The sequence below is a fragment of the Phaseolus vulgaris genome, chromosome 11 (assembly GCF_000499845.2).
Source record: "Phaseolus vulgaris cultivar G19833 chromosome 11, P. vulgaris v2.0, whole genome shotgun sequence".
NCBI classification, from domain to species: Eukaryota; Viridiplantae; Streptophyta; class Magnoliopsida; order Fabales; family Fabaceae; genus Phaseolus; species Phaseolus vulgaris.
In genome coordinates this window covers 17,252,936-17,267,529 of record NC_023749.2, presented here as the reverse complement: position 1 = coordinate 17,267,529, position 14,594 = coordinate 17,252,936, and the positions used below count along the sequence as shown (strand labels likewise).

The 14,594-nt window shown below is 42.1% G+C and overlaps 1 protein-coding gene and 1 pseudogene across 1 annotated transcript; one reads left to right on the top strand and one right to left on the bottom strand.

Annotated features, from left to right (window-relative positions):
• Positions 1-2,869: 2,869 nt before the first annotated feature.
• On the bottom strand, positions 2,870-7,060 carry LOC137835663 (uncharacterized). Its single transcript, XM_068644270.1, has one exon. The coding sequence runs from the start codon at positions 7,058-7,060 to the stop codon at positions 2,870-2,872; it is 4,191 nt and encodes a 1,396-aa protein (XP_068500371.1).
• A 637-nt stretch (positions 7,061-7,697) lies between these two features.
• Positions 7,698-10,267, top strand: LOC137830095 (protein ACCELERATED CELL DEATH 6-like; annotated as a pseudogene).
• The last annotated feature ends 4,327 nt before the right edge of the window (positions 10,268-14,594 follow it).

Genomic DNA, 14,594 nt, shown 5'->3' with positions numbered 1-14,594 from the left:
ACGGTCGACATGGAGATGGCGGCTCATTTGCAAGTGGAGCTGACGGCGGAGGACAACGAGGTTTTTTCCACCATTCCCACAACTAAGCTGATGGTGGAAACCTTGGAGTTACAAAGCCGAGCGCTCATAGCGAGCCGAACGGTGGTTGAAGAACTCGAGAGAGTGACGACCGTCACCGTTCCTCGGTTGAAAAAGGACGTGACCGAGGCCACCCAAGCCGCGAAGGCGGCGGCCGAGATGGCCGAGAAATTGAAAGCCCAAGTGGAGGAGAAGCGGGCGGCCGTGAAAGCGCAAGAGGGATTGACGAAGAACCTCGAGGCGCAACTATAAGAGGGAGCCGACCGGGAGGAGGCGCTGAAAGCAAAAGTGGCCAAGTGCTATGACTTTATGCTTCGCATTAGCGAAGAGTATTTCCGGTTGGGTATCCAACAAGCGACCTGTTTGCATGGGGCACCAATGGAGGACAACCGGTACGATATTGAAAAAATAGTGGTGGATGGAAATCTGGTACCGGCCAACCCTGACGACAACTCAAATGAGGAGGCCGAGGCGGAGACTCCTGGCCCACAGCCGGACGCCTCATTTGAGGAATTAATGAACAATGTTCCATAAAAAATTGCTGGACCTGGCATGTGGGCAAGATACCCTTTGCATTTTGAATATTTATAATTTTAGCTAGTATGTACAGTGCGTAGGCCGAACGACTATTTATAATTTCTAAACGTGGTTTGGTAATGATTGATGAATTCGGGTGCCGAACGAGACACAATTAATTCTGATTACGTTAAGTAATAATGTGATAATTCAGATGCCGAACGAGGCATAATTAATTATGTTAAAGTAATAAGATAATTCGGATGCCGAACGAGGCATAATTGCGTTAACGTAATATGACAATTCGGATGCCGAACGAGGCATAATTAATTCAGATTACGTTAAGTAATAATGATAATTCGGATCCCGAACGAGGCATAATTAATTCTGATTACGTTAAGTAATAATGATAATCCGGATGTCGAACGAGGCATAATAAATTCTAATTACGGTAAGTAATAATGATAATCCGGATGCCGAACGAGGCATAATAAATTATGATTACGGTAAGTAATAATGATAATTCGGATGAACGAGGCATAATTAATTCTGATTACGTGAATTAATAATGATAATTCGGATGCCGAACGAGGCATAATAAATTCTGATTACGTTAAGTAATAATGATAATTCGGATGCCGAACGAGGCATAATAAATTCTGATTACGTGAATTAATAATGATAATTCGGATGCCGAACGAGGCATAATAAATTCTGATTACGTTAAGTAATAATGATAATTCGGATGCCGAACGAGGCATAATAAATTCTGATGACATTTAATAATGATAATTCGGATGCCGAACGAGGCATAATTAATTCTGATTACGTTAAGTAATAATGATAGTTCGGATGCCGAACGAGGTATAATTGATTCTGATTACGTTAAGTAATAATGATAGTTCGGACGTCGAACGAGGCATAGTTTGGGAGTGATAAAAGAACTAGGAGAGACGTGGAGTGTGGTTTATAGTGCCTCGTTAAACCTTCTCGGTCGTAAACCCTCTTTTAGGGAAAAACCGACCGAGCGAGGAAAGAGTACACTTATATTAATTCAACTGTAATAAAATTTGAGATGCGTGGCATTCCACGTTCTCGGTATGTCCTTTCCAGATAAATGTTCTAAATAATAGGCTCCACCGGCTGTTGTGTCTGCTATGCGGAATGGTCCTTCCCAATTGCTAGAGAACTTGCCTCCTTCCTTCCGGGCGCTACTCCGCATTCGCCATACTAAGTCGCCTTTGTGGAACAGTCTCGGTTTGACCTTGGAGTTGTATCGTCTGGCCGCCCGAATTTTGCATGCTTCTTCTCTAATTGTACACTTGTCCCGAAGTTCGTTGATGAGATCGAGGCCGACCGAGAGGCTTTCCTTGTTTAGATCAAGATCAAGGGTTTGTCGGCGGAGAGAAGGTTCTCCAATCTCGACGGGGATCATAGCTTCAGTGCCATACGTTAGGCTGTACGGCGTTTCTTGTGTAGTTGTCTGAGGAGTACAGCGATATGCCCATAAGACCTCTAAGAGTTCTTCAGTCCAGTTACCCTTTGCTGGACCGAGACGTTTCTTCAGTTCGTTCAGGATGACCTTGTTTGCAGCTTCTGCTTGTCCGTTTGTTTGCGGATGTTCGACTGAACTGGCGATGTGTTTGATGTGGAGTTTCTCGTAAAATTCAGCTAACGTCCGGTCGGTGAATTGCCGACCTTTATCGGTGATGATGATCTGTGGAAGCCCGAAGCGGCAAACAATATTTTTCCATACGAAATTTTGGACATTGCGGGCGGTGATCGCAGTCAGAGGCTCGGCTTCAATCCACTTGGTGAAGTAATCAATGCCGACCAGTAAGAATTTACACTGGCCTTTACCGGGGGCAAAAGGGCCAATGATGTCCATACCCCATTGGACGAACGACCAAGGTGATAACATAAAATGAAGTTCCTCAGGTTTTTGATAGGACAAAGTGCCAAACTCTTGGCATTTAAGGCATTTTTGGACGAAATTGGTGCAGTCACCTTGGACGGTCGGCCAGTAGTATCCGGCCCGGAATACTTTGGCAGCCATTGTTCGCGCGCCGGAGTGAGTTCCGCAAATTCCTTCGTGCAACTCTCGGACGACATAGGAAGCTTGGTCGGGTGTCAAACATTTGAGGAGTGGTCGAGTATAACCTCGACGGTAAAGGTCGTCGCCAATTAAGACGAAACGGGCGGCCTGCAGCTTCATGGCTTTTTCGCCAAGAGGACTACATGTGTCGTTGAGTAAATATTGCTTAATTGGGGTAATCTAAGTAGATTCCGCGTCGGTCGTTAGGCATTCCTGTAGGTCGATGCTTGGGCGTGCAAGCGTAACATGGATGACCGACCTATGTATTCCCTTACACTTCGTGGTTGCCAACCGGGACAAGGCGTCCGCACGAGTATTGTGATTGCGTCGAACGTGTTGCATGGAAATTTCAGAAAAGGTGCTCATCAACTGTTTGACTAAGTGATAGTATCGCTGTAGAAAGCTTTCTCGGACTTCATATTCGTCATTAAGCTGACCGATGACTAGCCTGGAATCACTTTTACAAATTAACTTACTGATTTCCAATTCTTGAGCGAGGCGTAGACCGGCTAAAATGGCTTCATATTCGGCCTGATTGTTTGAAGTTTTGAAGTCGAATTTTAGGGCTTGCTCGATGACAATCTCGCCGGGGCCTTCCAAAACGACTCCAGCGCCGCACAACCTTTCGTTGGAGGAGCCGTCCACGTATAAGATCCACGATGAGTGTTCAGTCTCGGCTGAGGAAGGAGTGAGTTCGGCTGCGAAATCAGCAAAAGCTTGCGACTTGATGGCTCTTCGTGGTTGGTACTGAATATGGAATTCGGATAGTTCTATCGTCCATCCGATCATTCGCCCGGCTAAATCTGGTTTAGTGAGAATCTTTACAATGGGGTAATTTGTCCGAACAATAATACGATGATTTTGAAAATACATACGCATTCGTCTGGTAATGATGAGAGCCATAGCCACCTTTTCGATCGTTTGGTATCGTCTTTCGGCGCCATGGAGAGCGCGACTGACGAAATAAACTGGCCGTTCTTCAAAATTAATTTCTTGCACTAAGACTGAACTAACGACTTCGTGTGAAACGACGAGGTAGACTATAATGGGCTCTCGGGCATCCGGTTTCTGGATGACCGGCGGGGAAGATAGAAAAGTTTTCAATTGGAGGAAAATTTCCTCGCATTCGGCCGACCACTCAAAGCGGGATGCTTTTTTCAATAATCGGACGATGGGTCTCGTTCGTTCTGCAAGTTTAGGAACAAATCTGGATAGGGCGGTGAGTCGGCCGATGAGTCTCTGAATTTCCTGAATGGAGTTGGGACTTCTCATTTCGGAAATAGCTTTACATTTCTCAGGGTTAGCTTCTATGCCTCTATGGGTCAGCATAAAACCTAAGAACTTCCCCCCCTCGACGCCAAACGCACACTTGTCAGGATTGAGTCGCATCTGGTGCTGGCGGAGGGCCTGAAAAACTTCTTTTAGGTCAGCAATATGTTGCTTGCATGAGTCGGACTTGACAACAATGTCATCGACATAGACTTCAACATTCCTGCCGATCATGTCGTGGAATACATGGTCCATTAGTCTTTGATAAGTGGCCCCGGCATTTTTGAGTCCGAAGGGCATAACTTCATAGTAGAAATTATCGGAATCAGTCATGAAGGCTGTCTTCTTTCGGTCGGCCGGGTGCATTTGGATTTGATTATAACCTGAGTAGGCATCAAGGAAGTTGAGGATGTGATGTCCGGCCGCCCCATCAACGAGACGATCAATGATAGGCAGAGGGTAAGAGTCTTTTGGGCATGCCTTATTGAGGTCTGTGTAGTCAACGCACATTCGCCATTTTCCGTTTGCTTTCTTTACCATAACCACGTTGGCTAGCCATGTGGTGTAATGGGCTTTCCGAATGAATCCAGCTTGTAACAATTTATCGGCTTCGTGACGTGCGGCTTGGCGTCGTTCCTTGCCTAGATGTCTTTTCTTTTGAGCTATTGGCCTAGCCTCTTTATACAGTGATAATCGGTGAGTGATGACCTGTGGGTCTACGCCAGGCATGTCAGCGGCCGTCCATGCGAACAGATCGGCATTTTTGACAAGTGTCATGCCGATGGCCATTCGGTCGTCCGACTTCAGTGAAGTGCCGATATGTGTAGCGTGGCGATCGTCGCGAAGTGGGAATGGATGCAAGTCTTCTCCTGCCTCCATACGGGGATCGTCCATACGAGGGTCGAGATCAACAAGGGCTATCATTTGTCGACGGGACATGCGCCGTCCGGAATGTCGGGTCGGGGATCGTCCTCTTTTTTGCGGGAGTCGGTCGTCCGGATTGGTCGTGTAGAGCCGTCGAGTTGGCTCACTTTTCAAACTTGCGACATAACATTCTCTAGCGGTTTTTTGATCGACATGGATTGTTGCAATGTCGTTATTTGCCGAAGGGAATTTCATGGCTAAGTGTGGGGTGGAAACAATGGCTTTTAATCTGTTGATGGACGGACGACCGAGCAGGATGTTGTAGGAAGTTTGGGCGTTGACTAGAAGATATCGTACGTTTATTATTTTGTGGAGACCGTCTTCCTCACCAAAGGTTGTATATAAGTCTATATACTCCTTAGTGTCGACCCGTTCACCTGAGAACCCTACAATTTGTTCGTTATAGGGTTGAATATCTGATTCTGGGATGTGCATTTTCTTGAAGATTTCCCAGTATAATATGTCGACCGAGCTACCTTGGTCGACCAAAGTCTTGGCAATTGCGAACTTGTCAATTTCCATGGTGATTACCATAGGGTCGTCCTGGGCTGGATCTATGGTTGTGAAGTCGTCGTCAGTGAAAGTGATCGGAGGTATGTGGGGACGCGTCCTCGTGGTAGCATGAGCGGACTGGATGTCCCGGAGATGTTTCTTTCGGGCGGAATTTGAGCGCCCGCCACCGGCAAAGCCCCCGGCTATGTAATTTGCTTCGTGGTTCGGTTCGCCCAAGGTAACGGGTCCAACAATCATGTTGATGACTTCGCGGACTCGTTGGCGAGGGCGGGCGTTTCGGTCGGGACTTATGCTGCGAGCGTGTGTACGCCGAACGGGGCTTTCATTGCGTTTCCGCGAAGCTTGGCTATGGTCAGTTCGGCGTTTGTAATCGTTACGGTATGACCGGTCGACACCACGGGATGGACGGTCGGTACTCCGTGGTGGGGATCTTGAATTCCTTGTCCTCTTGTCGAACTGCCGCAAATGGCCAACCTGGATGAGCTCTTCGATTTTGTCCTTCAACGCTTGACATCCTTCGGTCGTGTGACCGAAATTCCAATGGTACTGACAACGCTTAGCAGTATCTGCATTCGGTGGTGTTTGATACTGTTTTAGTGTCGGAATTAAATCCGTTTGCAGTGCTTCATCTAGGGCTCGTCCCCTCGGAACAGTTAAAGGGGTGTAACTGTTAAACCTGGGGATTCGGCCTCCTCTGTTCCGGTCGGACCTTTGGGTGGTTCGAACGGTCCGTTCGGTCTTGAATTCCCTTTCTTTGCTCGGGGTTTGATCTTTGAGGACTCCGGATCCGACGGCTTTGAACCGTTGGTGATAGTCAATGTGTTCCTCAATTTGCATGAATTTGGTTGCCCGAGTTCGAAGATCTTCCATGTCTTGAGGCGGCTTTTTGATGAGACTTTCGGTAAAACGGCTCGGCCGGATGGCCGAAACCAAATGGTGTAACGCGACTTCCTGTTTAAGCCCTCGGATATTCATGCATGCCTTGTTGAATCTATCTAAAAAGGTTATGAGAGATTCACCTTTTTCTTGTTGTACCGCTAGGAGAGACATGGAGGACATGTGATGCGGTCGGCTGGTGGCATATTGAGTGGAGAATTTCGCGGCTAGGATGTCAAAGTTGTCAATGGAGTTCGGAGGTAGCTCTGTAAACCAGGTAAGAGGTTCTCCCTGAAGCGACGTGGGGAATACTTTACACCACACATTATTATCTGTGGTATACAAAGTCATTTGCGTCTTGTAAACATTTAAATGCTCGTCCGGGTCGGTCGAGCCGTCATAGAGTTTAATGGCGAGGCCTCTCCATTTGTCAGGAAGTGGTGTGGTGATGATTTCGTCTGTAAAAGGATGACCCCTTTTACTTGACTTTCTTTCGACTGTTTCAGCTCTGGAAGCAGGATTGGTGTCGGCCGGTGTAGGTATGCGAGAGGCGGTTCGGTCGGCCATATGGGATTGGCCTTCTCGTTCGGGATTATCGACCTGTCGCTGGAGTCGTGCATTCTGCTCTCTCAATAAGGTGATTTCTTCCTCTTGGCGGTGTCTATTCTCTTCGTGTTGACGAAGGTCTTCCATCCCCTTTTGCCGCAGTTCCTCCATCTGAGTTTGGAGGGTTTGAATCATAGTCATCTGTTCTGCCATAGCGTCGTTGTTGTTCCTTGTCGCAACCATTATAGCTTTAAAAATTGAAATTTTGCCTCGGCCGCACGGTGGGCGCCAATTGTACCTGAGTGGAGAGATGGGGCCCAGGCACGGTCGGTTGACGTAGTATAGTTGCTGATGTGTCGGTCTTCTTCTCCTTCGGTCGGTCGCTCCTTCTTGGCGTCTCCTTCGGTCGGGCGGGGGAGGGTACCTGGGAAGGCACTCCGACGCTCAAGTGAGTATGAGATTCTAAGTGTGATTTAATGAGTGAGTGAAAACGTACCTTTCTCTGGCTTGAGCACAGTATTTATAGGATTGCCTAATGGGCTTTCTATCCCTTGGGCTCAGGGTGGTTATGGATAGGTCTTGCCAGTCGTGCTCCGGAATATCCGGGGAACATATCTTCTTTCAACGCGTATTCCTTATTCTTCCGAGGTGTATCTTAACCACCTTAGCTTGTCACGGGTGCACTTACATTTATTATGCGTTCGGTCGGTCGGCCACGTGTGTTCGTCCGGTGCCTACCGGTACATTAGTAACATAACTTAAGGACAGATGCATCGTAAATTACTTAATTTGTACATACTCAGCCATAGCAGGTTTACATCTATTGTTACAACCTTAATCTTGATTGAGGTGTTAATTAATCAATTATCGTACCTAAATTATGACTCATGTGCAGATTTCTATCGACTCAGATGATGCAAGTTGGAGAGAGAGATGCAGCAGAAGGATGGAGGAATTGGAGAAGAGACAGTTCCAAAGTGAAGATGCAGCTTCAGAACTGCTGCATAAGGATCTTGTTGGGAAGAAAAAAGTTATGGTTTCTGAATTGTTTAACGCTGTTGATGAGAATGGAAACGTGGATAACTTCGTTGACGCGTTGCAAAGAGTGTGTGAAGGAAGGAAAGTGGCTTTGAGTGGTGTTTTTGATGAAGTTACCTGTGCTGGTGATTCACTGCTTCATGTGGCAGCGGATAAGGGGAGAGAACGGATTGTAGAGTTGATTTGTGGTCACTTTCCTGAACTTCTTATTAAGAGAAACGTGAGAGGTGATACTGCACTTCATGTTGCTGTGAGGTCCAAGAACTCAACTATAGTGAACTTCATTCTCTTCCATTATGCCATTGAGAAGAGAAAACATGATGGAATGAGAGATAAAAAGATTACAAGAGAAAAGAATAAGTACGAGAATGCCCCTTTGCATGAGGCTGTGTACAGTGGGGATGTTGGTGTGGTGAAAGTGATTTTAACTGCAGATAAGGATGTGGTTCATTGTTTGAACAAGTCAAGGAGATCACCACTGTATTTGGCTGTTGTGTATGGGAATGTGGAAATTCTTGATCTTCTGTTGGAAGTTCCATTCCCTCCTCATCAACCTCTTCCACTCTGCCTTGGAAACTCTCCACTTCATGCAGCCATATTGGAAAGGAATCCTGGTATTATATTTCTTCTTTACTCTTATTTTCTTTACATTAACCATGGTATACTTAGATTAATCTGTGTGGAAGATCTTATATTAATTAATTATTAAGTCAACATTATAATATATAAATGTTACACTTATTTTTATAAATTTTCTAACTTTTTATAAAATTGAATTAAACTGAAATTTAATTGTATTATTTTAAAAATATTACCATATTATAATATAAAGAGAAATATATATTTATTTAAAATGAATCAATTTTAAAATTATACTGGTGAAATTACTTATAAACTGATAAACTGATGACTTTCAATATACAGTTATCTAAATAACATTTTTTTTTTCAATTTAACTTCATACACATTATTTTTTCTTAATTAAATTTGTTTTGTGTTGTTCAAATATAGCTTTGATAGAAGAGATATTAAAGAAAAAAGCAGAGCTAGTTTATTTAAGAGATGAAGATGAAGGTACTCCTCTTCATTATGCAGCATACATTGGTTATGCAGAAGGATTTCGTATACTATTAGAAAATTCGTTTCAGAAATCAGATCAAACTGTGTTGGAAGGGAACAAGAAGGGTCATCTTCCTATTCACCTTGCTTGCAAAAGGGGTCATGTTAAGGTGGTAAAAGAATTTCTTCAACACAAATGTGTCACACATCTTTATCTTCTCCTTAATCAAAAGGGGTCAGAACATTCTTCATGTTGCTGCGAAGAATGGAAAAAGTAAAGTGGTAGAATATCTGTTGGGAAATTCAAAGATTGATCAATCTATTATAAATCAGAAAGACAACAATGGAAACACTCCATTGCATTTGGCTTCAATAAGTTTATTTCCTAAAGTTCTATACCTTTTTACACAAGATGAGAGAACTGATGTGAAGCTCTCCAATAACAACGATTTAACAGCTCAAGATATCATTGGTCTGGCCATGAAAAATAAAATGACGATCCGAAAGGTAATGATCAGTTATTAATATGAGTAGAATAAACTTTTCTCAAAGATAAGACTAAATTGGTTGGACTCTTTCTCGATTTCACTGTCTTTTGCAGTGAATAACTCCAGTTTCACAACTGGGAATTCTATCCAATGTTAATTTCTACTTTCTTTTTCTGATTTTTTTCTAATTTTGATGAAGTTTCTAGCAAGACGAGTATTAAAAGAAGCAGGTGTGCCCTCGAAGGTAAATGATAAGTTGCATTCTCAACAGAAAAAGGCAGTGAAAATGGATTTCAGCTTAAATACTCTCCTAAACACATTTTTAGTTGTGGCGACATTGATGGTGACAGTGACCTTTGCAGCTGCTTTCACTGTGCCAGGAGGTGTATACAGTTCTGAAGACGAAAACCCAAAAAATCGAGGGATGGCAGTTTTGGGTGATAAAGCATTATTCTGGGTATTCACCACCTTTAACATGATATCTATGTATAGCTCTGTCATTGCATGTGGACTTCTGTTGATGGCAATGATTTTTGATCGTAAGTTGGCAACACGAGCAACTATCCTTGCGATGGGTTGCTTGGGTTTTGCCTTCTTAACAGCACCAGTGGCATTCTTGGCTGCTGTACGTCTAGTTGTGGCTAACAATTCTGCACTTTCCTATCTTATAACTGCCATTGGAGTAATCTATAGTTCCATCATCTTGTTGGGTCTACTTTTTTCATTTTTTCCAATTGGAATTCGCCTTCCCTTATTTCGTCAACTTGGCAGATTCGTTCTTCAGATTCTGATTGCATTAATAGATTATGATGACAAGCCAAGAGATTCATCTTCTCAAGAAGAGAAGAAGGACAAGAATGATTAATCAGAAGAGCATGTGTGTATAAGTAATGGATTCAGATGCTTTTATTTCTCAATGATGTATAGATTATATATACAAACTATTCTTAAAATATCTCTTAGACTCTAATAGCTTTATCAAAATAAAATGTTTAAAACTAATAACCAAACTCCTCTCGTTTAATTTATTCACATAACTACTTTAAAGATTAAGTTTGTATAATATTAATAACAGACTTTGTTAACCAATCAGATATTGTTGTATTACCCCCTCAAGTGGGAGCATAGAGATTCAGAATGCCCAACTTGCTCAGGAAGGATTTAAACTACGATTTTCTTAAGGCTTTTGTAAAGATATCTGCTAGTTGAACAATAGTAGGAACACAAGTTGGTAGAATGTTGTGTGGAGAATGACAAAATGACAATCTACTTTATATGTTTGGTACGTTCACGAAACACCAGATTCTTAGTGATGTGCAAGGTCACTTGAATATCACAGATCATAAGTTTTGTATGAGTGATACCGAGATTGAAAATAATCCTTTTTAACCATTTGAGCTCGTTCGATACACAACTTCAGCAGACGACCTAGAAACGATGTTTTGTTTCTTTGTTTTCGAAGATATAGGAGATTGACCAAGTTGGACCATCCAAGAGCTTTCTTCCCTAGAAGCGATGGCTGCATGTTCCATGTATTGTTACGTTCTCAGTATGCATTATCTTGCATCTTTCACTACCTCATGAAATTATAAAGGCTCTTTTTCTGCAGTGATTGCTGCAAGAAAATGTCTGTGGCAAAGATAATTTGGCATAGTTTCTCCACTGTCCACTCTGGTGTGTCGTTTGAATAAAGCCATATGTCTCAAATAGGCACCTCACGTCTGGTTTCAAAAGCTCTCTACAACTCTTCTTCATCTAGGCTTCGTTGCTGCTAAGAGTGACACTTCTCTCTTCACATGGTTTACTCAATATCACACTATCTTTTAGGGTTGGCAAAGCGGGCCAGCCCGCCCTGCGCTTGGCTCGTCCCGCATAAGAGCTGGCCCGCGGGTTTGTAGGCCAGCCCACATTTTTTTTTAAATTAAATATTTTTTTTACATTTTGTTCTTAAAAAATTGTCAAATTAAACCTATATATTTGTTACTATCAAACCTTTTTTTTTTCTTCCTTTTCAAACATAGTCAAATATAAAAAAAAATTATACATTAAGATAAATATCAAATATCACTATTCTTCCACTTCCAAAACATTAAAAATACCTAATTACTAAACATTAAACATAAACATAAACATTAATTCAAAAACATTAAACATAAACATTATTGACATTCTTCCATTTCAATAACATTGGATGTCGCCTTAGAAGAACTCGGGCTAATGCGGGTTAGCGGGTTGAAAAGGTCAGTCCGCCACGCGTTTTTTACCAGCGGGCCGCGAGTCGGCCCGCCCCGCTTTGCCATCCCTACTATCTTTATCTTAATTTATGTTGATGATATCTTAGTCACTGGTAGTTCTTTGGTCGTAGTGCAGGAATTCATCAAACAATTAGGCTTATCTTTTGCTTTGAAGGATCTTGGATCGCTGCATTACTTCTTAGGCATCGAAGTTTCTTGGCTTAAAGACAATTCTATTCATTTATCCCAAGCGAAGTATATTAAAGATCTCCTACGTCGAACTAACATGAACAACTCCAAGCCCTAACCATCTCCAATGCTTTCTTCTTTACGGCTTACCGCTGATGAATCTGTCTCCGTTGATGATCCAACCTTATATCGATCTATTCTTGGTGCCTTGCAATATGCTACTGTTACCAGACTAGAAATCTCCTTCTCGGTTAACCGTGTTTGCCAGTACATGCATAAGCCACAGATTCATCATTGGAAAGCTGTGAAACGCATTCCGCGATACTTGGTTCACTAGTGCAAAAAGAAGAAAAGGATACGCTTTATTTAGTGCGGCTTTTGCGCTACCCGCTTTCGAAAAAAACGCGGTGGCATTTTTGAAATTATTTTGATTTACGAATGCGGTTATTTGAATAACCGCATTCGTAAATCAAAGCACTTGATTTACGAATGCGGTTATTTGAATAACCGCACTTGTAAATCAAAGCGCTTGATTTACGAATGCGGTTATTTGAATAACCGCATTCGTAAATCAAAATTCTTTGATTTACGAATGCGGTTTTACCTTTAACCGCATTCGTAAATCCTTTTTTACCTTAAATTTTGAAGCGCGCCACACACAATTTCAAACTTTATTTCTCGTCTTTGCCTTCGTTTCGCGTTTGCACTCTGAGTTCGTCTCCTTCTACTGCATCTGCATTCCATTTGTGCAATGTAAGTTTCTTGAACTCTCTTTTTTCCTCTTCATCTTCACAAATATATGCATAAATGTTTTTCGTTTTTCTTATATATGTTTTTTTCCTTGCATTAGTGGTCTCGAAGCACTCTTTCATTGTCTTCGTGGTTTCTTGTGGATTTTTTGGTTTGTTGCGTTGCTGCTTCCCTGTCTGTCGTCGCTTCTGCTGCCGCCACCGTTGTTCGCTCCCGTGACTCTTCATCAATCTTGGCTTCACACAAGATTGACGATGTTTTAAAATTTTTAATTTTTTTTAATGATTCGGCATATACAAGTGCGGTTAAAGCAAATAACCGCACTTGTAAATGGTATTTATAAATGCGGCTATATAGCCGCATTTATATTTCTTGATTTACAAGTGCGTGTTGATCAAATGTGGTTATAAAACCGCATTTATAAATTCAAAACAACCGCATTTGTTTTATGTTTCTGCACTAGTGGTTGGCACATCAACTCACGGTCTTCTCTTAAATCCTTCACCAAACTATTCTATCACTGCTTACAGTGATTCAAACTGGCCACGGACTTGGATGATCGCAAGTCTACCACTGGCTATTGCATATTTGTGGGTCGCAATCTTGTGTCTTGGTCTTCAAAGAAACAAAAAGTTGTCTCCAGAAGCAGTACTGATGCTGAGTACAGAAGCATTGCCGCTGCCCTTACTAATATTACCTGGATCCAATCTCTGATGACTGAACTACGCATCTCTTCTTCCACTCCAATAATACATTCTGATAATCTCGGTGTCGTTCATATTGTTGTTAATCCTGTTCTACATTCCCTTTCAAAACATTTTGAGTTGGACTTACATTTCGTCTGTGACCGTGTTCAACATAAGTAGCTTTTGGTGGTTCATCTCCCGTCTTAATTTAAACTCGCCGATGTTCTAACTAAACCCTTGTCAAGAACACTGTTTCAGAAATTCAAAGATAAACTTTGGGTAGTTGATAACTCACCCATAAGTTTATGGGGGGGGGGGGGGTGTTAGATATAATACTGGGAGTGCTATTACATAGGTGTAATTTCTGTTGTAATGGGTTATTTTGCATAGGTCATTCCCTTATATAACTAGAGGGTTCAACCCCAATGTAAGATACTTTTACTGAATAATACACTCCTTTACCTTTACTCTTCCTCTTACTCTTACAGGGAGTACAAAGGATGTGACGGAGTTGGTGAACTATAAGGGAAAGATTCAATTTCTGTGCAGTGTCTGTTACATACCCCTAAAGTCTTGTTCACGGTTGTTTTACACGATGTCCACATTTAAGTAACGAATTTTCATCAGGATTACTTAGTATTGATGTGTTTGAATTGTGCTCAGCTAGGATTTGCGGTTGAACATAAACTGAGTTTTCAGAAAGACCCATAGTAGTGACTGGGATTTCCACCATGGAACTTGTGGCAGCTGCAGTACATGTACCCCCTTCGTTGAGGTCGAGATCTAGTAGTGATTCCTTGCCATTTTCGAAATTAGTGTCTACCAAATTATTAATAGGCAAGGAATGAGAAAATTCTCTCATTTTCTTACGATACATTGGTACATTAGAAGTGTATTTAGGCCCACTTGGTTAAATGACTACATCTAGAAGGATCTGTTTTGTCTTTGTGAGGATTGCATTGAACCTTTTTTGTTAGGATTTTCTATTATGCTTCTTCAGTATGTTTCAGTTATCTATAAGGACAAGATAAATGACTTTTCAAGGGATATTATATATCTCACAAGACTAGGAGAGAGTGAAGTGTGTATTCTTGGCTCTTACTTTCTCTTTTTACCTTAAACGTTGTTTTTATCCTATCTATTGTCTCATTTCCAGTAATTTTTCCTTTGTTTTTGGTGTTGATCCCTATATATGTTTAATCCTTGTATTAGATATGGAAATTGGTTTTCAAATAATTGCACATCTTGTCAACAAAGATGATGGAGATCAAGCTCAAGAGGAAATAGAGGCCGAAGATCAAGGACAAAAGGAGGTAGAGGCCGAAGTTGAAGA

Bases quoted from the DNA above. Each gene is read 5' to 3' on its own strand.
- LOC137835663 (XM_068644270.1), bottom strand. From the start codon at position 7,060: ATGGTTGCGACAAGGAACAACAACGACGCTATGGCAGAACAGATGACT.